This window comes from Crotalus tigris, unplaced genomic scaffold, assembly GCF_016545835.1.
Source record: "Crotalus tigris isolate CLP2741 ecotype Arizona unplaced genomic scaffold, ASM1654583v1 scf7180000024445.887990, whole genome shotgun sequence".
NCBI lineage: Eukaryota > Metazoa > Chordata > Lepidosauria > Squamata > Viperidae > Crotalus > Crotalus tigris.
Window position 1 is genome coordinate 242,217 of NW_024100614.1, and position 23,566 is coordinate 265,782.

Sequence of the window (23,566 nt, forward strand, 5' to 3'; positions counted from 1 at the left end):
AAATAAAAAAGCAATTAAAATTGTAATTAAGGCTTAAGGCAGTCCTCGACTTATGACCACAGTTAGGATGGAAATCCAGATGTTGCAGTCATAAATCAAGACACCCATATGAATGGACTCATTTTGGATCTCCTATCAGGGTTAAAATGACTCAAAATGATGCCATGGTTAGATAACAAAGTGAGATTTCTTTGGCTGCCTTGAGCCTTTGCGATTACATCTTTAACACATCAATAACTTACCCTCAGGTTATTGAGGCTTGCAGGGGCATGACTAATCAGCAGATGAAAGTGTCTTTCTGGGGATTAGCTCTAATGAAAAGAAAAAGGATAGTTATTTTGTTTGGTTGAAATCTTCCATAAATCAGAGCAAATACTGACAAAGCAGGTTCATACAGGAAGAATGAAGCTTTTGTAGGTGAAAGGAAAGTTTCATATAAATCACAAGCTGAAGTAGCAATTGTGTGAGAGCCTATGGGAACAAAACCATTTAATGTCAGGTGTTAAAAAAGAATGTTTGGTTATTCTTAAAGCATCTCCTTTCTAAAATAATAAAACATAGATAAATTGGGCATCATTATTACTCCTTCTCTCTCCTTCTCCCTCCCTCCCTTCTGTCAGAATTACCACCCAGATTTTGCAGTAGACAATAATAGCCTGCTGCACAGGGGTTGCAAGCTGGTGGTATTGTTTGTGGTGTTAAGATTTAGAGGCTGCCCAACTCCAGAATTATGGCTTACACTTTTAAAAAAGAAATACACAGAGAGATAATCTTAAGGGTTCAGATATCCATATACCATACATAAAAAAACTCCCAGCATGGAGAGGGTGCCACAAACACCCAACCCCAATGTCTGACAGGACAGTCATATTTTCAAATCTACCCCAAAACCTACATGGGAGCTACATGGATTTTTGAGGGGTTATCATTTCAAAGAACAAAAGAATCACAAAGAAGCTCTCCTTCCCAATCCCAATCCCCATTGTTTGATTGAAGGAATTCAAAGATAGAAAGTATATGAGACAGGTTGTCCCTCAACTAGCTGAACTATGTCACGAAGTACTTTCTAGTAATAACCAATACTTGAATTGTACCTGGAAACTTAGCAGCAATCAACGTAGCTCATGGGCAGTAGTATATGGGCATATAGAGGCAGGCCCAATACTGCCTACAATACTGCATTCTGGACTAATTGTAGCCTCTAAATGATTTTCAAGGGCAGCCCCATATAGAACTCTGCAATAATTCAACTGTAAGGTAACTAAGGCATAAGTGACTAAGGCAGGGGTGTCAAACTTCTGGCCTATGGGCCGGTTGCATCATGCGGAGGCTGCACCCACCCCGCTCCAGCAATGCAAAAAAAATCATTGATACATTGCGACATGTCATGTGACGCGGCGAGTTTGACACCAGTGATCTAAGGGGTTTCACAATCCAGGAACAGATACACAATTCAGGAGCAGGCACAACTGGCATGCCACCTAAAGCAACACAAAGGCCCACCTGGCCACAACTAGTTCCTGCTCTTTGCAAGTCCAAGACTCCAAACATCTAACTCTGTTTAACTTCTAAGCTTAGAGAAGTTCAGTCAGGGGGACTCACCTACTGAGATTCTCAATATTGAGTTATGAAATTGCTATATTTCTTGTTTTAAACTATGGCTGTTATTATTGTTAATTTTTTTGTTGCACAGGGATATGCTCCATTGACCAGTATATTGAATTCAGAGCTCTGAATTTCTTCTTTTAATATATAAATTGACCCACAACACTGCAACTCTTAGAACTGGTGGTGTATGACTGATATTTTCATGCCATTTTCAAAATACCCACCTGCTAAATGTTGATTTGGTTTTGTGTGTCTTTGAGAAATTAATTTTAAGCCATCAATTATGCATACCACTGTGTGCAATTTTGGTCATACTTCTTCAAAAGAATGTTGTAGAGCTGAAAAAAATACAAGGAGTGTTAATCAAAATAATTAGGCGTTATAATGAAAAAATATACAATATCTGAGGCTTTTTAGATTAGACAGGAGGCTGATAGAGGTATAAAAAGAGCTTTTTTTAAAAAAAACTTCAGCAATATTTTACTCACATTGAAGTAAAATGCAGAGAGATTTAGGATGTGAGTTAGTTTTAAAAGTGAATCAGACAAATTCATGGAAAAAAAGGCTATCTATAGCGCCTTGTTTTGATGGTTATGTTCTGATTCACATTAAAAATCAGCTGCATCAAGGAGGAGTTTTTGTCCCTTTGTCCTATTTTAGACATCCTTAGAAGGAAGAGATGACCACTCTGGGATGCAGAATACTGGACCAAATCACTCACTAGAGCATTGATTATTTCTTTTTTAAAACAAGTAATGTTTTTATGTCCATAAAGTAAACAAAAGCTTACAGAATATTTTTGTATCTGTGGGAAAGACTAGAGATGTCTATTAAAAGTAAGAGAATGGTCAAGTTGTTCTCCCCATTCCTTAGTGTTTCCATTTGGGGGGTAAAATGTCAAGATGGCTGCTTCAATCACAAAGTTGCCATTTTAATTTTTTAACTCACTTACAGATGTCCCTGATTTTCATGAATCTCAAATGATAGTGAAGTTAATTTCTCTTGTAACTGGCTCAAAGATGTATCTTATGCCAAAAAAGTTTCCAAGGGTGTATTGTGAATACATTTGGTTAATTATATACAGCGCTGCTAACAATCAAAGGATTTTGTTTTAATGTGTCCATGTTTTTCTTAATATTTACATATTGTCATGTATAAAATATTTGATGAAAAAGATGAGCTAACTGTTTTAAAACCAGTTCTTTTCATGTGGTATGAATAACTATGAATTCTTAATACAGCATAACACAAATCACAAATAAACAATTCAAAGATTTTAACAAAGCAGCCAAAAGAAATGATTATATTATATATTCTTAACAACTTTTACATTTAAAAATCTGTTTTTGCAAGTTTATGCTTTGGTTTTAAATTACTTGGGTTTAAAAATTTGAGTCAGCAAGAAAGAATTCTACAACAAAGGGGATTTCTGGAGATGCACTGCCATAGCAAAGGCTGAAACAAGCCGCAGTCCTGTGGGAGAAATGCACATTCAGCATCCTGTCAGTGTGCTTTGCCATTGACTTTCTGGTTGCTAAGGAACAGTCTTGGACAAGCTATTGCCCCTTCTGTCCTAAGGATGGGCTTCCTAGACTCGTTTAGTTGGCCACTGTGAGAAATGGAAGCTTAGACAACATCCATCTTCAAGTAGAGTTTTTGTATACAATTTGTGGATCTATGGATAATGTTCTCAGATTGATCTTGGTTTATAAAGAACTTGGCTTTGTTGTTTCTTTCTCTGACTAAGAGGTATTGCCCTGTCAGGCCACATTTATCCCACTTGCCGCATCTATGTTTCTCCTGGTCATCTAACCCTGGAACAGAAGGAACTTTCATGCAGGTGTGCTCTACCCAGTTAGTGGCATCTAAGTTAGTGGCATGTACCTTTTTAGTCTAGGCTTAGTATGTAAACTCAGTACAAGTAATTCAAAAAATATAGAGTACAAATTAGTATTACATAAATTATTATAATAATCAGCATGATACATTTGCTAATACTATCTTTAGTATAAATCCATAGTGATGAATGACAAATATGTAAAAATGTTTTGTTCAGAAGGTTTATAATTTGGAATATATATTAAAATGATCCCTCACAAACTGATTGAAGAAATGAAAAACATTATATCTATTCTACTCACTGCAATGGATTAAACATATATAACCTTTGGAATAATATAATTCTCTTTTGGGGAGAAGACTGGAGCAAAATAGGCATTGATGATTCCATTTTCTTCTTCTTATTGCACTCCTAGGAAGAGACTTATGATTTCATTTTTTCTCCTTTTACAACTGACATAGTCAGGAAGCCTTTCTTGTTGCTTTTAGCTTCCCTTGAGTCCTCTAAGTCAAGGCTTTTCAATCAGTGGTACAGGTACCACCTGTGGTACATTGGCACCTGGCAGGTGGTACGCGACCATCCGAGAAAAGTGGTGGCGGGGGAATGAGTTGAACCGGTGGCAGCACAGCACAAGCCTGAGCAAGAGATGGCTGGAGCTGCAGGGCTGTCAGGGCTCAGCGGAAGCGCCAGGATCAGCGCCAGGCTCCAGCTGAAGCTCAGCGCTGATCCTGGCGCTTCTGCTGAGCCCAGAAGAAGCGCCAATCAGCTGGAATGTTGCAGCATCTCCAGGGTCTTGTGATTTACATTCAGATGTTTGGCAACTGATTCATATTTATGACGGTCACAATGTCCCAGGGTCATGTGAAGTGACCAAAACCTGCTGCAATCACCCAGCAGATGGGGGGAATAAAAACATCCCCCACCCCACCCCCGTTGCCAATCCTCAACAGAAATGCTCACAACAATGAAAACCTTGGACAGGAAGAAGAGCGCCGCCAGGTGGGCAGGCAGGAGTCTTGCTCAGCTGGGGCTTGGGGGGCACTTTTTTCAGTGCCATTGTAACTTCAAATAGTCATTAAGCAAACTGTTGTAAGTCGACTACCTGAACTTCATTACTTTTTTTCCTTTTTTTAATGGGTCATCAAGTTTTTGACACCTTGCTAGGCGACTGGTGGTACTCGAATATTGCCATATCCTAAAAGTGGTACAAAGGGTGAAAAGGTTGAAAAACCCTGCTCTAAGTGCTTTGGTTGCAGGACTTGGGTTTGGTTAGTCTAAAGAAAAGAATAAATAGGGGAGTCATGATAGCAATATTTGAGGGGCTGCCACAAAGAAGAGGGGGTCATGTTATACACCAAAGCACCAGAGGGCAGGACAAGAAACAATGGTTGGAAACTAATCAAAGAGAGAAGCAACCTGGAATTAAGGAGAAACTTCCTGACAGTGAGGCCAATTAACCAGTGGAGTAGCTTGCCCCCAGAAATCGTAGGCGCTCCATCAATGGAGATTTTTAAAAAGAGGCTAGACAGTCACTTGTCTGAGATAGTACAGGTTCTCCTGCTTGAGCAGGGGGCCTGATTAGAAGACCTCCAAGGTCCCTTCCAGCTCTATTCTATTCTGTTCTATTCTGGAGTGAGAGAGGGGGGGAGAAAGAGAGGGAGGGAGGGAGAGAGGAAGGGAGGGAGAGAGGGATGAAGGAAGGAAGGAAGGAAGGAAGGAAGGAAGGAAGGAAGGAAGGAAGGAAGAAGGAAGGAAAACAATACTCCAATTGTTTCCTAAACTGACTCCCAGCTGCACTTTGCCTTGTTAGAATGATATGCAATTGTACTTTCAGTATCTTATTTTTCAGTAGTTCCCAACCCTCCTGTATTCAGATTTCCTTTGACCTCAGGATTTCTCTCCATGGATCATCTGACCTAATATTTCTCTACGGTTGTTGAACTTGGATGTTCTGAAATGTCATGTGCATAAAATAATTAGATTCCAATTTTAATTTCAGCAGCATTTGATCCAAGATGACAAAGTCACTTCCTCCCAATGGTCATGCTTTCTTTGCCTCTTGAGTAAAATCTCTGTTCATTAGGATCACATGCAAGAAAGCCTATTGGCTTCTGGAAAATGAGACATTGAGCAAGACCACAGAGGAGTTTTTAGGATGTCATAGTCTTGGCTAAATTGATGTGGATATTTTGATATTATCTATCAAATTAAAATGTTAATTTGTAAATCAACTAAGTTTAAAACAATTTCTTCTCAGCAACTGGGAGATACCGGTAGTAGGTTGCTTTATGATCTAAATTTCAAAATAAAATATATGGTTAATATGGACACACACACATACACACACACACACACACATTCTCATCAATTTATCATGTGAGTAAACATTTGTTGGTGCAACAGGAGTCTTTTTTTTTAAATTGAAAAGTTTTATACAAGTTTTAAACAATATCCCCCCCTAAAATAACTCCTCTCCCTCCCCAGAGCTGGTTACAGGGTTACAAATAAATAAACAAATTCTAAATAAACTTATCCAACTATACAAATAATAAAATCGATAATATACTTTAACTCAAATACAAAAAAGGAAAAAAAAATAATATAAGCATTTCCAAATTAAAAACTATAAATAATTCATAATCTGCATAATGCATTTTAAACCCATATCATAACCCATATTTACTCTACATATAATTTATCCATCTTTACCTTGCTGAAGTGTATATTTCTTTTAAACAACCATTTGTCCATAATAAACACAAAATTTTCCCTCCAATATAACCTAACCAACAAACTTACGTTCGATAAAATTGGCTCTTTGCTTTTTACCCCTAAGAAAGTCTATTAATACCCTCCTACTTAAAAAGTTTCAGCAAACCATTCATCTTCTAAAATTCTCACCAACAGAGATCATCAAAATTTTGAATTCTTTTACACATTTACCCATAATGTCTCATAATTATTTTTCACTTTAAATTAAGAATTTATAATATATATACTCCCAAATATTTAAACTTTTCCACTAAATCAACACCTTCTATTATTCTTTTACTTTACATTTGCATACTACACAAATCATTCACTGTTCCTTTAAAACATACTAAATACAAATCATTCACTTTTCCTTTAAAACATCTTCTATCTCAAAAAACTACTACAAAAGTTCATCATTTCCTTTTCTTTATTCCAACATCCATCTTCTGCAGTTCTTTTATTTTATGTCTATAGGCTGCACGAGTCATTCTCAGTTCCTTTAAAAAATCTGCTGTCTCAAGAGACTGCTGCAAAGGTTCAGCCTGTTTATCTCCCACATCCAATAGCATAGCACTTTCAACCGACTGCTCTTCCAACTTTTCTTCTATTATCTCAGGTCGTAAAGATAATGGGAGAACCCACCTTCAAAACCGAAATGTAAAAATCTTTCGCCTTTGACATTGTATTAAGTCTGTAATATATCCCCGCATAATTCAGGACTATCCCAACAGGTATATCCCATCTGAATCGAACCTGGCGTTTTTTGAGCTCATCAACCAAAAAAGAAAAATCCTTTTTTTTATAAGAATTTTTGAAGGTATTTCTTTTAAAATTATAACATCTTGAGCTGCAATTTGAAATCTCTGCTTATAAAAAGCCTGTAAAATATCATTACAAAGTGATCTCCTAGAAAAATAGATAACCACATCTCGTGGCAAATTCCTTTGTCTCGCAACCCTAGAATTAACCCTAAAAACTTTTTCCATCTCTCTCAATATTTCTTGAGGCTCAGCCCCCAAAATAAGAGCTATATCTTTTACCACCACTTGTCTCAAATCCTCTTGAATATTTTCCTTCATTCCCCTTATTCTTAAAGCAAATTCCATGTTTTTGTATTATAACATAGTAACTTCATCCTGTATTATTTCCACATTATTTTCCACTTTGTCAATTCGATCTTCCAGTTTTTCAAAATTTTCCACAACATCATCAATACGCTCATCCAGAAGATCTATGTGACCAACAAACTTTTGAAACGCAAACGCTATGTCCTCTGTCAATTTTATGAATTTATTTTCAATAAAAACCTCCATCTCTTCTTTAATCTGTCGTGCCTTTTTTTCCAAGGCATCCTGTAAATCTTTAAGTATACATGCTGGAGGCAATGGAGAAGGTAGTGGAAACTTAGACTTAGCTTGCTGAGCCGTCTGCATTACCAGGAAGATCGAGGCTTTAGAAGCAACAGAAGCTCTGAGACGCTTTGAAGCCATTTTATTTTTAAGACCACTTGTAAAAGTCTGCTAAAATCTTATAAAATCAACAAATACCCTCCCCCCAAAAAAAAGAAAAAAGGAGAAGGGGAAAAAAGACAATAGTCCCCTTAAAAGAAAAAAACAAGATTCTTGCAATTTATACAAATACAAAATCTGTTACATTGTTCCAAGTAGAAGTTCCGGTCCTTTCACTCAATGAATCAACATCTCAGCGCCATTTTTCACCACTCTTAATTAAAGGAAGGAGAAGATAAGTTCTTTTCCAGAGTTAAAGTCCGAAATAATCCCCATTTTAATCTCTCCTGGTCAGCTCTGTCTGCTTTAAATTTTACTCACAAGTTCATTTTAAGCGCAGATGTGGAAGCAGCGTCTAGCTTTGCCCTGGAAAAATCAGGGCAAAGGCATCCTGGAATGTGGAGAACACCCCAGACTCCGTGGGAGCTCACCCTCTGACCACCAAAAAAGAAAACTTTGGGGCCTCAGGGAGCTCTACCACTATCTGAGGAAAGCTCACCTCCTCCCCTTCGCCTGGGGAGAGAGGTTCCAAGCCGCGAGACAGCTGTTGCTCGCTGTCTCAGCTGGCTTTGACACATCTCAGGGTGGACGGCTGAAGAAAGCTGCCATCGCCACGGCCATCAACACTGGAAGTCTCTTTTGCTCATGTTTGGAGATGAGGGCCAGGTACATTACTAGAAGTGGAGGTGGAAGAGGAATGCAATCTGCTAGCAATGTCTATTCTGCTGTGGGAGAAAAACTAGATACAATCCATACAGTTAGAATCTATGACCAACAGGCACTTACATGTTGCATCCATTTGAATCTCTTGTTTCAAATTGGCATGGGGAAGCCAAGGATTTTGGGAGGACATTTGAGACTTATATTCTTAGCCATTGAAAATTCAGCTTAGTGTTGGTTCTGACTGTTGAGATGTGTCCAATGAAATCCATCTTTAACATAAAGTGCCATATAATAATCTTAAAAATATTAGTGCAGATGTTTTTTAACACGCTGAATTGTACTCAAAGTTCTGCAGCTGGATAGCAGGGCAATCTGTACATGTGTGTGTTTCAGTCTTCAATAGTGGGCATGATCTGACAAACAAAGCACCACCATTTTTTATGTATTTACAAAAGGTGAGGAGTTTCAATTGCCTGGCCACACCTCCCATTTTGACCTTATTAACCTTCCTTAATAATAATAAAGTTGGAAGGGACCTTGGAGGTCTCTTCCATCCTTCCGAGGTAGGTAAAATGAGGACCCAGATTGTTGGGGGCAATGTAAATACAATGGAGGGGCAAATAAAAACACAGAACAAAGTATAAATGTGTTTCACACCATGGAGAACAGAATTGAGGAGAGAAATATTTCATCAAACAGAAAAAGAAATTTAAAAGCACCATAGTTTTCCCCTGGGATTTGTCACTAATGTATAAGCAAAAATTCGTGATCTACATTTCAGTTTGAAACAACTTGAAAAGTGCATTTTACAACTATAATATAATAGTAGGAAGAATGTATAATGCTGACATAAAAACAGTTATCACAGCATTACCCTTGGTTAATTAGAGGAGAAAAGCTGAATTTGTTCTACATTGCAAAAAAGTAAACTTAATTCAATATTGATTTCTAGTTTTCCATGAGTTGGATTCAACTGTAGCTTTCTTTACCCTTCCGGGTCAACTGTTAATTACTTGCTTTTTAAGAACTCTGATTATTGAATTAGATTTTCAATATCTCTGGGGCAGCCTAAATAACTAATTTTTTTAAAAAAAATCAGTATAGATAGGAAAAAAATGTAATATTTTCTTTCTTTTTCTATTGCTCATAAACAGTATTATGAATATTATGGTACTGTCTCCACATAAGACTGAAATGATAGCATAATTGATTTTATTCCTTCTACATACACATCACATTGCCTGATGACAGGTTTATAAGGATGCAGTGAGAGTCACAGGTGCTGGGATGTTCCTAGATGATGGCCTTTGAATCTTTGCAGTCCTGAGCAACTGTGCCTGAGTTAGTCTGTTTATTGTCTAAATTTTTGCCCTCATGCTTGACGCTTCTGAAAGATTAATAATACATTAACAACAGAAGTAAAGTCCAGGTTTGCACATCTTCAAGACATTTTTATTAGCAAATGGCACATGAGATTCAAAGGTCACCTCAAGGGGAGATTTTTTGAAAATAGAACAACAATATTTATGTTCAGATACTATGGTGGTGAGATCATGTGGTAAATGGTTCTGATTAAATCAGTTAAGAGAACCACTATATATCAATTGAAAATTCTTGCTTTCTCCTGCGTTGCGCACTTTCTAATGATATCTGCCTGGCAATACAGATTCCAAAAAAGCAGGAATAAGATCCAATTGTCTCATCATATCCTTTGCTTGAATAATTTGCTTTATATGGGCAGATAAATTTAATAATAAATAAAATAAAGTTGAAGTATTCTCCTCTAAGAATACACAGAAAATGGTCTTTTCGTATTTCCATTATTCCATTAGCTACTCATTAATATGATGTGTTTCTATTATATATGAATATCATTCTGGCATCTGATCAACAACTTTAAGATGTGATGGGGTTTCATCATTATGTACTTTAAATCAGAAGCTAAATTTTCATCACCTTATACAATAGTTGTTACTTTGCTAGATAGACTGGAGCAAATATAAGATTGTGAGATTCCCTATTTTGTTAATCTCCTAGCAAAACAATAACTCTGGAAGATGGTGATGAAAATAAGCATTATGTTGTAAGGTTTCCTGAAGAAAGACCATCTGGAAATCATTTGAATGTCACCCTGAGCTTTCCAAAGCAAGAACATGGCATTGGTTTGCTAAATAAAACTTTTCAATAGGCTGATCACTTCTTGGAGACAACTTTTCTTAAACATTCTCACAGTTCTTTCTGGTGTTACTTTCACAAATGATGACAGTGAATTTTTTTTAAAACAGGGATTAACATAAAACAGTTTCATTGTCACTTCAGTTGAGTATTTCTGATTTTGTTCAGCAATTTTGTAGCTCCTTAATGAAATATTAACCTAGTTTCTCACACAGTTTGAAGAATTCATTCATGGGAACCTCTGTTTCTTTCTTTACCCACAACATGTATCTCTAATTCTTTGAAGAAAATATTACAACAAAAGCAAGTAATTCTTCTGGGTAAGAGCACTAGTTCCCATTTAAGGAATTCCAAGGATAAAAAGGTGAAACACATGTATCTGTCTGAATTCTTTGCTAAAACAAAGTAGTTAAATATTTATTACAACCCTTTACATGATAGAATAACTGCATTGCATCTTTCACTATACTATAATTTCATTACACACACATACACATAAACACACAAATTAAAGAGACTTGGTTGAGATAGGGCTGAAAGAAATGAATATTCTCAGACTCTTAGAATGAAGGTAATTATATTTATTCTAAATAGCATTACCTTCAAGTCCCATCTGATTAACAACATGGCTTTGAATTCTTATGTTATTTTCTAAGTAATTCCTAACTAGACTGAGAAATAATGCAGGATGAAGAACTTTATTAAAATGATGAAATAGCTGTGAATTAGTTAAAGTACTTTTAATCTCTATGAAAACACTGTGCTAAAATGCAAGGAAGGGGCATTAATGAAAACACATTTTGTACTGTATTTTTTTAATCATGGAAAGATTAAGGTATAATGTGGCACGATTTTAACAATAAAAACTATAAAAACAATAAGACAACATCTACTTTATGAAAGCATTAGCCTTCATTCATTAACATTATGGTAATCTTTTAAAAAATCTCCATAGAGGTTTTTGTGAAAGGTAGTGAAAGGTAGAATAATACCTGTGCCTGTGTTTTACAAGAAGAACGTATAATTCTGGACCATTTGAGTTTCTGGGGACATAACAGGAAATAATCAAACAAATAAACAAAGAAATAAAACATGAAATTCTCTGAGAAGTAGAAATTTCTGAAAAAGAACAATCACTCTTTGTTTGAAGATTGCAAAAATTGAGTAGCACAAATATTTGGAATAAATTGCTTGGGATGGGAATAAAGTGTCCACTAAAGTCACATTGGTCATTAGATTCTGAGGTCATTAGTTTCTGGAGATTCCTGAGTTTTGATCATAAAAGCATATTTAATTTCCTCCAGGATGTTTTGTGCATCTGATAGGGATTTGAGGATTGGTTCTTAAAATCAAATACTAGAGTGAAAGAATTAAATGAAACATTAACGTTTTATAATACATTTTACTATCTTTTAACTATTCCCCTGTAATATCCTGAAAGACTTTTCAATATACAGTATTTGTGGAGAAAAAATGAATGGGAATCATATCCATGATGTGTTCCAAAGACAGTGAGTTTAAACTCAGCATATTTGCAATGAACTGGGTCAGAATCTTGATAACTTGATGCTAGTCAATTTTTGTTAAACTGAAGACAGACGGAATATCAAACATGAACAAATTCTTTTCTAGAACCTCTTTGAATTATTTTTAAACAAAAAAGCATCTGCATAGATATACAGAAATATTTCTCTCCCTCAGAAGATTTTATAACTGCAAGAAGAGCCCCATAGGTTACAAAACAGATGTCTTTACACATTTCATGTATCACTTGTTTTCTGTACAGATACAGCAATGCCAAAACACAATGCCAACAGGATGCACAATTCCATTCTTTATTTGTCTTGGCTCCTCTTCTTATTATAAATATGTCTGGATCTGGCTGGAGATGTATGTTTCCAATCAGCTTGGTGGTTTTTAGCTTTCCTTAAGCCAATTAGCAATTAGAAAATCATACTGACATTTGTTAATTTATTTCCCTTTGGTTCTCTTTTGTGGGAAACTGGATATTGTAATGACAATTTAATAACATCAGATCGTTCTTATAAAAACAGTTTGCATCCAGAGGCTACTCTAGAAAAACATGATTTCAGTTTGGTTTTTATGATAATGACAATAGTTTGCAGTTGATATGTAGTGACTGTCTTAATTAATTATTTTAAGAGCATAGTTCTTATTACAATAACAATGCTTTTCAATTTCTTTCCAAGGTGCGACTCAATAGTTCTCCTGTGCATATATCTTAGGCAACTGGCACACATTCTGAAGATTGTATAAGATAGCTTATACAACTGGCAGACATTCTGAAGATTGGAAGGAAGCCTAATCTAATTATTTTTATAGAAAGGACACTCTTTAGTTATTCCTATATTTATTCATTCATCTAAAACATGCCTATTTCAAGATTTAGCCGAAAGGCTCTCAGAGCAACGTACAGAACCAAAGCCACACAGTCTCTACCTTCAGGCTTATAAACTAAAGAATGCAGCACATTAAGAAAAGAAGATGATGGGGGAGAAATAAAACAAGATAACTTGGGCATGAGCTCTTAATGTTCTATGAGCAGTTATTTAAAAAAAATCTGTTATTAAAGCAATAATGCTCCTAAACCTTGAACCAATCTACTGTTTTGGCTGTCCACTTCTAAGTTAATTCTGAATTCTTATGATTTTAAAAGAATGCTGTTAAGTAAATCTTTCCACAAATGCTGGAGCAAGTTGAGTAAGTGGGAGCAAATAGCACTGAGCAAAATGGGATTAATTCTAGGTATTATATTGTTAATTGACTTAAGATTTTTTGACAACTATGTAAAGAAGCTTACAAAATTAGATGAAAGAATAGAAATGTCATTGTTGGTGGTTCCATATTATGAGTTCTGAATTGCAATCCAAAGCCCTCCGAACACAAAACTTATAAAACAGTAAAAGGAACTGAGAAAAACAAAACACCACCAACAAAAATATTAACAGTTTAATACTGGACGAAAAATCAATCCACAAAAAGAAAGAAAGAAAGAAAGAAAGAAAGAAAGAAAGAAAGAAAGAAAGAAAGAAAGAAAGAAAGAAAGAAAGAAAGAAAGAAAGAAAAACTAAATGTGTGGTAGTGGTGGGGAATGCCAGTAATAACAAAAAAGGACATAATGAGCACACAACAGATATGATACCACCAAGGCAAACTATAGAAATAATACTATAGAACAAAATATACTGCTCAAAAAAATAAAGGGAATGCAAACATATAGGATCCTATACGTTTGTGTTCCCTTTATTTTTGTGAGCAGTATATATAATTAGCATCTGGAGCAGCCAGACTTCTCTTGGGAAGATCACCAGAGTTAGATGATGGAAATGAAATGGTTCTATGCTACAAGGCTACTTATGAACCTTCAGGTAAGCTTGGGAACATGGCATAAGACCTCAGTTACTGAACAGAAAACAAGTAATGGCTATTGTCCAGTGGAGCAAAAAGTTCTCTTCAAAGAAGGAATGGGCAGATTATAGACATATGGGACTTACTAGGTCCATAAGATCATTGACTAGAGTTAGGTGCAAAAATGGCTTAAAAAGGCAGACAAAAAGTTGCAGAACAACATGCTGCTAAGCAGTTGCAGTCCATGATGCTGTTCTCACTCTAGAAGTTTCCACATAAATTATTTCACAAATTAGTTTCTGGTGAATTGTTTCTTTCTTGATTTCATTAGCCTATTTTAGAAGGAGCAGTTGTTAAACATTGGAAGCCTAAAAATTTTCATGTTACTACATTCTCCAGAAAGTTACCAGTAGATCCTGATCTATTTTCTGTCTGAGTTAACCATTTATTATCTTTAAAGTACCAGCACCTTGAAGCAAACAAACATTTAAACAGATTGTAAGCATTCCACCTGCCACAAAATAGTCCAATGGCAATACTTTGGCCTAACTACAATTTGTAGATGTTTTCTAAGGGCAACATGATCGAAACTCAATTCATTACAACAGTCAAGTGAGGAGATTGAGAAAACTTAGGGTTTCTTTCTCCAGCCCCCCCCCCCCAAAAAAGCTATGGCTTACATCACTAAAGGTTTATCTGGAAGCAACTTATGGTACATTAAAAAAGCAGCAAAACCACATTTTAAAGAAATCTGGAATGCTATTCAGCACAGGCCTGTTTAAACTTGGGATAACTGAGATTAATTTGAGTCTTCTATCCTTTTAATTTTCAATCCTTTAAATATTATATTCCTCACTAGCCCCCAGCTCAGGTTTCTGCCTGCTTCCTGATATTTAAACAAATTGCTTAGCAAAGCAGAGTATCATTAGCATATCCACAATTCTTGATCTCAGATCTGCATAAAAAGAGACACATACCTTCAGTATGGAAGATAAAATAGATTCCCAGGGCAAGTTTTATGCAATTAATTGAATACAGGAACTCCTTTGGTTACAATGGCAATTGGGGCTGGGATAGCTGTTGCTAAATGATGCAGTCATAAAGGACATCATTTGACCACATTGCTTAGTGACAGCAATCCCTGGCAGTCCTGATTGCCATTGTAAACCCAAAATGTTTGGGTTTACAAGAAGCAGGGAGAGGCAGGAGTCCCAGATAAGGAGTGCAAGGATGCTGGGAGGGTGGATGTGTAGGCCAGGGAAGGCTTGAAAGAGCTGGTGCCAGCTGCATATAAGTTATAGGAGCCAGGGGAGGATTGGTGGAGGATGCATGCGGACTAGAGTGTGCGATCATGTGTGCTGTGAGTGGGAGAAAAAGTGGGAGCAACCTTACCAGAGTACCTTGCAATCTTCCCTGCTGGCTTCCACGTTAACTTTGCCAGCAGAAGTCATCAATGTTATCACGTGACCACACTTCCCAGCGCCTGGATCATGATTATGTGACCATGAGGGTGCTGCGATAGCTTGAACTTCAAGGGTCAGTCATATCTTATTTTTTTTCAGTGCTGCTATAACTTCAAATAGTTACTGAATAAATGAACACAAACTGAGGATTACCTGTAATATCTCCTAAAATAATTTCTCAAGAAAATAGTTTTCTAATAACCCTTGATTATCAGTGTCTTTTTGCTTTATCTTTAGGAGGTGTCAGGAAAGGAAAGGCTTATTTCTCATCATATTCCTCCTTTCCCGAAATATTAGATTAGGTTATAATTTAATTATATATCAGAATATTTTCAAAATATTAGGGAAAGCATTTTTACAATGATATGAATCAAGAGCATCTATAGATACTATATCACTACATGGAAGAAAATAAAGATGCCTTCTGTGACTATTGCTGATAAAGTGGGTGAGAAGAATTCAAAAAGTCATATTCTGCATGCTTTCCCTATCTTATTTTCTCAGTTACATAATCAAATTACATATATAACTTGGAGGAATTTCAAGGTTTTCATTCCAGATGATTTTCTATTCAACACCAATCTTGCTGCAATATATATTTTAGGCATTTGGTTTTTTTTTTAAATAATCTTTGTTCTTGCCAATTTTTATTATGGCCTTTTTAGAACCTCTTCAAAATCTGGTAACAAATCATTGTCTATAATGTAACAGAAGAGAAGTTATTAAATACTCATATTTAGTATGTTGAATTAATTGAGTTTTAGTTAATTTAATTCCATGAAATTCTCTTGGCAACATTTTTCAGAAGTGCTTTGCTGTTGTCAGTCCTGGCCTTAACTACTACACCTGACTTTCAAACCAGGCATTATTGATACCTATATCATAGCTATACCATAACTTATATTTTAACTAGTTCACATAAAGAAGAAAATTTCTTAAATAGAAGGTATTTTTTTCTAATGTGGAATAAAATTCTTTGAAATCTACGTATATATTACTAAAACTCTCATTATCATGATATTTAACTAAGCAAAATGGTGTATTCATAGGGCAACACTTTTTGAACCAAGGTACTTCAAATGGGCTAACGTATAAAATATGTTCAAATCTGGGACCCAAGTTTTACAAGAATGAAATTTGGGGAAATGTTGGCTGTTTCATTGCTAGTAACTGCTGCTATGCTGCTATGCTGTGACATGATCTTCATTTTCAGTGTTGTGTTAAAGTTTCCCAGCCAGTGCTGCAATCCCTTGCTCCCCCCCCCCCACTCAGTAGCAGTGACTTACCTGCCTCAAGGAAAAGGAAGAGAGGGGAAGGGAAATTTCCAATGCCTCCTGCCACAAATATCATGCGGAAACTCAATGGGGAAGCCATAGGACGTTGGGATTGCTCCTATCCCTCTGCTTTTTTGCCTGTCCTTGGTTATTCTGTTTCTAGTGAGGAAATATCTCTGAAACAATGACCTAATGGGGCAAGAGTTGTCCAGTATATTTTTATTCCTTCCTAACTCTATCAATTGCTTTTACAGATTGATATTAACATTTTGAAGGCTTTAGAATTTGTATTTTCAAGTTTGGCTTAAAGATAAGCCAATATTACTTGTTTAATAACTTTTTTTTTAAAAAAAGCCCTCCAATTCATTCATAAGTTATCTTAGAACTCAAGCACTTGGGGAATCCATATATAACTGTAACAGTTTCAATAGATTGATGAGATGTCTCAATGGGACTGTTATTCTACTTGAATACAAAACCAGTATTGTATTCATAATACCCTTTAGTTCCAGCCCACCCTCTTCCATGCCAACAACCCTCTTCTCATTGGCATCCGTTACATATGATAATATGCAAAACTGTGTATGCGGATGGGTGGATATTGACTCAGAGCAGTGCTATCTGTGAGTAAATAATTTAGAAATAATAATTCTATGTGCTCTAAATCTTGAACTCATCTCTCCCCCCCCCCCAGACTTAGGTGGAGAATCATAAATCAAACCCATTTGTTTTGCTGGGATGGTTTACAGAAGGAGATTTTTACTACTGTTTGTTTTGCTTTTCTTGAAAGATAAAAAGGAAACCATCACACATACACATTTTTTTAACTTCAAAGGCCTGTTTGTTTAGCTACAGATACTTTTGCTTCGGAAAAAGTATTTTAATATCACCTTTATTTCAAGAATATATTAAGAACAATGAAAGAAAGATTGTAGTACTCTGCTTCCACAACAAAAAATGTTTACATTTAACTGCTTATCAATCCATATATAGCCTAACATCTTAAATTATTTGTCAACAGCAACAAATTATTTGACCACAGCAAACAGCTATCTGCTAAACTCTAATTCCAAGTTAGGGTACCAATTTTAGTGTAATTTACAAAAAAATCTTTAATAGTCCCAATGTAATTTGCAATTATGCAATATTAAGGTATACATCTATGCATTAATATGTATTCTCCTTTTGAACTGTTGTGAAGGTTTCAGAGCTGATCAACGCTTTAAAAACCATACTAAACTATCAATGATTGTTCCATGGTCATTTTGTCTCCTTAGATATCCTAGTACACATTAATAGGCCAACTTGTTGAAGGACTTTTCTATTTATATTGCTTTAATAGGCAGATTCATGGATATAAATACATTTATATTGTAGGATAGCATTACCATGCAATGTTAAAAGATAGACCCCCGTCTCTATAGCTCCCTGTTTAATGGTCTGTTTGATTGATTGATTATATTTAGACATCCTTTTAATCATAGACTGCCAGAACAGCTTAGCATCAACCACAATTTAAAAGAAAAAAACAGAAAAATATGGGAAAAGAATAAGTTCTTACAGTTTTAATTAAGAATTATATGGAATAGAAATAATTTAGGATAAAGGAAATCAAAGTCAGCTAGTAAGTATTCAAGAGCAATATAATCCTCTCTGCCCTTTTCTCCTTCCATTGTAATCTAATAGAACAGTGGTTCTCAACCTTTTTAATGCCGTGACCCCCAACCGGTCATAAGTCGAGGACTACTCAATTGGTGCAGCACCATTTGCAGAATGGGACTTTTGGCGGGCTCAGCAGGGCAGAGACAGCCTGGACAATTCCTATTGGCTTTTGAAAGCCAATAGAATTAGACTCTATTCAAGAGAGTCTATTCTATGGGCTTTCAAAAGCCAATAGAATAAAAGGGAGTAGCACAGCTAAGGAAAAGGGGGAAAAAATGGCGGACTGCGTTGTTTGGTGACCCCCGTGAAATGGTCATTCGACCCCAAATGGGGTCCCGACCCACAGGTTGAGAACCACTGTAATAGAACATTTGCTTTTGGGTGCCCATATTTGGAATGAGGAATCTGATATAATAGAGATATAGCCCTTTTCTCCAATGTCCTTCAGATATGAAACTTATCTTTCTTTTCTTAAGATGATCATTTATTTGGCCAACTATGCTGGCTCATAGCAGCATCTTCTGATCTGTAAAGCAAACCTTCCAATCCGTCTTAGTTTATCACCAAAAACATGTAACACAGTCTGTATTTTTTTATTTTTGAACATTGTAACTTACTGTGATTCCAAACAACAGAACTTAAAAATGTGACACTTAAAAGAATAAATGAGCAATAATAAATAGTGCCCAAAATATAGTTTTATGAATATTTAAAATTTCTATGATTGTGCCTTGCCTTTAATTCGCACTGGAGTACAACAGAGTCTCCTTCAAGAACTGTTAGGAAGCCATTCGTAGTGCAATTTTGTCCCTAATAACAGCTGATGTCCTGTCCACATCCCATTCCAATCTCTCCTAGTTCCCTTAATGGAAGTGTCTATAAAGATCCTCCTTAAAATATGCTTTTCCAGCACACTTAATGTCTTTTAATGTCTTTCCAATTAAATCCAGATGTGAAAAGCTTAAGGAACAGTTCTCAGGGCTGAAAAAGATGACATAAATCTTGCAGCTGACAGAGATCCCACTGAGCTTGGTTGGGGAAATTCACAGAGGACTTGTTGTGGGCCAGGAAAGCTGCTGGGTATAAAGACAGATGTGTACACTTCTATTGAAAATGCTGAAATAAAGGAAAGTCTTTTGAAATAGACCAGGATACTGCAAATCCTACAAGAAGATCACCCCGATCCTGTGGGTATCGCATGCACCCAGTGAGCTTGTGATCTCTCACAGGTCCCATTACCAAAGCAAGTTAATTAGTACAGTGAATGCTAAGCATTTCACAGGAGGAGGCCTTCCCCTCCTTTCTCTCTTAATGAATAAAGGATCTCCTCTTCTATAAGAACATCACATGCTGTTTTCAGTGGGAGTCAAAATGATTGCACATTTTGCAGGATGTGTTCATCACTCTACAGAATCCCAGCCAGCTTCCTATCCTTACATAAAGCTGTCCACGGCCTGCTTTTTGGAGATTAAAGGAAAATATTTACAAGATGTCATATTAATTACAGATTTGCACTAATCTGATGAGAATTCATTTACTCCCCAAATTGAACAATGCTGCTATATTGTTTATGCAGCTGGCAACTGCCATTAATCCCCAAAGTAATTTCTACAGAATGTTTTTTTTCCTCAATAGGTGGTAAGAAGTGGATTTTCCTCCATGTTATCCATTTAAGGGAACTGGAAAAAAATGTCCATAAATTTCAGTTTTCTAGGAATTGTAGTGGTTGATTCTAAAGCTACTGAAATATATTGCAATTAGTCCATAATTTTTCCATATTCACTAAATATAAAGGTAAAAGGTAAAGATTTCTCTGTTCAGTTATATCCGACTTTAGGGCACAGTACTCATCTCTGGTTCTTGGCCAAGGGAGCTAGAGTTATCAGAAGACATTTTCTGTGGTCATGTGGCCAGCATGGCTATATGCCAAAGGCACACGGAATGCTGTGATTGTTCCAACACTGGAAGTTTTACAGAAGAGATTGGACAACCATTTGTCTGAAATAGTATAGGGCAGAGGTAGGCAACCTTGGCTCTTTTATGACTCGTGGACTTTAACTGGAAATTGAAGTTCACGAGTCATAAAAGAGCCAAGGTTGCCTACCCTTGGTATAGGGTTTCCTGCCAGGGCAGGCGGTTGGACTAAGAAGACCTCCAAGGTCTTTTCGAACTCTGTTATTCTGCTGTTACTTTCCTACCAAAGTGGTACCTATTAATCTACTCACATTTGCATGCTTTTGAATTGCTAGGTGGGCAGGAGCTGGGGCAGGAACTGGAGCTGACACTGTTGCGTGGTGCTTAGATCTCAAACCCAGGCTATCAACTTCTCAGCTGACGAGCTCAGTGTCTTTAACCACTGAGCCATCACACCCCATATTGTATAAATAAAAGCTATAGATGTATTGTCAATGCTGCAAATACTGTATATTCTTGCTTTGACAATATGCAAAACTGTCTGGCATTTATTGGGTTAATACTTAGCTTAGACTGGGAGGGGGAAAAAGCCCGGGAAAGAAAGAGGAAGCAAACTTTTGACCTTCTCACTAATTGGATAATGTGACCTGTGACTGCATAAGAAGGGAGGGGTTTAGCAAGGAAAGCTTGATGCCAGCGAAAGGAAGTTCAGATTCTGGCATCAACCAGTCCATCATGGCGACCGGCAAAACTGTAGCTCTGCAATAAAGATTTTAGGAAACATGCCTGAAAGTTCTTTGAAGTGCTTCATTAGTCGGAACATGTGACATGTATATTATTTATATAAATATATAAATAAATAAAATCTAAACACAAATGAAGGCAAATATAGGTGTCCCAGAAGACTAAACCTCTGGTCCTGATGACTGACCCAGATTGGATTTTGTAAAATTGAAAGACTGTTTTTATAAGGATTATTATATTATAGAGCATAGGACACAGGTGAATGAAAGAATTTCCAAAATAAATTGTGTGGTATTGTGGATGATCACAGTAAATATACTCTGTACATTATAAAAAAGCATAATGAGTCACATTATCAAGCATTGTTAATCATGATGATGATGACACATCAACTATTCTCAAAGATTCAGGGACGGACTTCTGCAACAATTTTGCTTTATGCAGCATCCTATCCTTATCGATACAGAAATGAACAAGAGCTCTATGTGGCTCCAAAAATTTTCAAATTTGATACCCACTGCACAGAACTTTCTCATCATTTTCTGTGCACTGTAATCTAATGTGATAGAATATGATTTTTTAAAGGGGGGAGGGTAATCATATTAACTATATTAATCAGAGGAGGATAATCATATTAATCACATTCATTTGAAATTTGAACTTCAACAAATTTAATATTTGATCAGTCCCTGCTATTCCTGTGTCTTTATTCATTCTGCTTTTGGACGTGCTGCCTTGGTACCGCCTTCAAAGACCATACCTTAGCCTCCAAATATTGTGTGCCTCTTGACTTAAATCAAGAAATTACTATTTGCAATAGTTACATTAAGGGATATTATTTGGCAATAAAGTAACTTATTTATTGCAAATGCTTTTTGGATAAAAGACAGTCAAATGACAGTGAATCAGCTTCTATCAACAATTTTGAACAAAGTCCATCTCTGTTCCATGTTAATTTATAATGCTATATATATCACATTTAAAGTATCTATGGCTCAGAAAAAATAGAGTGCATGGGTATGGGCCAGTAAGGTCAAAAGCAATAAACTATACTCAGAGCTTGGACAGGGATATGAAAGAAAGGTCACATTTGTTCCTGGTCACTGATTTATTTAACCCAGGTTGGCTGCTCCTGCTGTAAACTCTAATACAGTTCACAATGCCAAGTAATCCTAACTTTCAGTATTTGGCAACTGAGAGTTGGATGTTAAGAAGGTGGTGGTGAAAATAAAATAGGGAGATTGGCTGTTAGTATCTCACTCTGTCATGGAATGGACTAAGACAGATTAGTTTTCAAATTGTTAGAAAGGACTTGTTTGATTACTCTTGTAAGATTAAACATGATGGTCTGATTTATCTTTTCCCCTTTGAAAATTTCTGGCAATCTTTGGGGGATCAAGAGAATGCTAGTGCTAATAAACCCGGTGGGTGCTGTTGTCTTTTCAAGAGGGTGTAGCACTACTTCATCATAGGCTGGGAAAATACATCTCAGATTACAACCTCAAGACTCTTTAGTAGTTGCTTCATCTGGTGTAGAAAAGAATGTGTCTATTTTTTTAAATAGGGAGAACACAGAGAAACTATCATTTTTTTATGGTTCTGTATTTCTTAGTAAACTATTATTATCCAGTTTTCAACTTTTAGTCTGATGATATTGTGTGATTGTATATACCTCCATCATGGATAAATGATATGTTTATAAGCACTTCAGGGTTTCAGTTATGAAACAAGTTAGCCCAAACAGTTGAATTAGCAAAAAATAATAAATTCAACCAACATTTTTTCTTGAAGTATGAATATTATATATTCACATGGAATATATTCACTTTAACTATTTAGTTTTGATAGACATGAAAGCAAGAATTATATTAATTTTAGAAAATAGTAATTTCACATATTTAGACATCATATAAAAGCAACAATGTGAAATTCTAAGACACATTTTCATGAACTCTGAAAGTCTAAGCTATTTGAAGAGCATTAGATTGATGCTTATCCAGGACCCAATGTAGTGTAGTGACTATGATGCTAGGGTAGGAACAGGAGATACCAATTATAGTACTTCTTTAGGTATGGAAAACTGTTTGGGTGACTTAGGGCCAGATACTTTCTCTCAGCCCTAGACTGAGAAGTTAGAAAAAAACTCTATCTACTAACCTGCAGTTGGACCAGCTTGATAGAGTATAATCTTTAACCTTCAGTGAAGATGTTTTCATTTTGCAATGGACTAACTGCTGATAATAAGTACACACACAGAGAGACAAACACCCCACATGGATACATAATGAAATTAAGAGTTCTCCTACTACTTGAAATTTAGGTCGGAACATGATCCAGTGCTTTTCAGTTAAGCCTCCATCCCACTTCAACAGTCACCTCTCAGAAATAGATATGTTACCCTTCGTTCTGATGTTCAAGAAAATAGGTAGGACCCAGATTCACGAAGATGTTAATTGTTAAAATTGTTGCCAGAGGAGGGATGCCAAGGAATACTTTATTGAATTATATCATTTGATTCTATTTAACTACATTTGTTAAGTTTTGGCTGCCTCCTACTTTGCCCACAACAACAACTCTATTTGAGCTAATGCT

The 23,566-nt window shown here is 36.1% G+C and overlaps 1 protein-coding gene across 8 annotated transcripts in view; it reads right to left on the bottom strand.

Annotated features, from left to right (window-relative positions):
* Positions 1 to 23,566, bottom strand: part of STAU2 (staufen double-stranded RNA binding protein 2) — a 181,317-nt gene that overhangs the window by 48,368 nt on the left and 109,383 nt on the right. For 7 of the 8 annotated variants that reach the window (XM_039332045.1, XM_039332047.1, XM_039332044.1 and 4 more), the window contains 2 exons: positions 1,833 to 1,946; positions 243 to 311 (listed from right to left, as the gene is read on the bottom strand). In XM_039332045.1, coding sequence (XP_039187979.1) covers positions 1,890 to 1,946 — 57 coding nt within the window. In that variant the 3' untranslated portion in view covers positions 243 to 311; positions 1,833 to 1,889. Of the gene's footprint in view, positions 1 to 242; positions 312 to 1,832; positions 1,947 to 23,566 lie in introns of those variants that run through there. The other variant, XM_039332049.1, reaches the window with a different exon arrangement.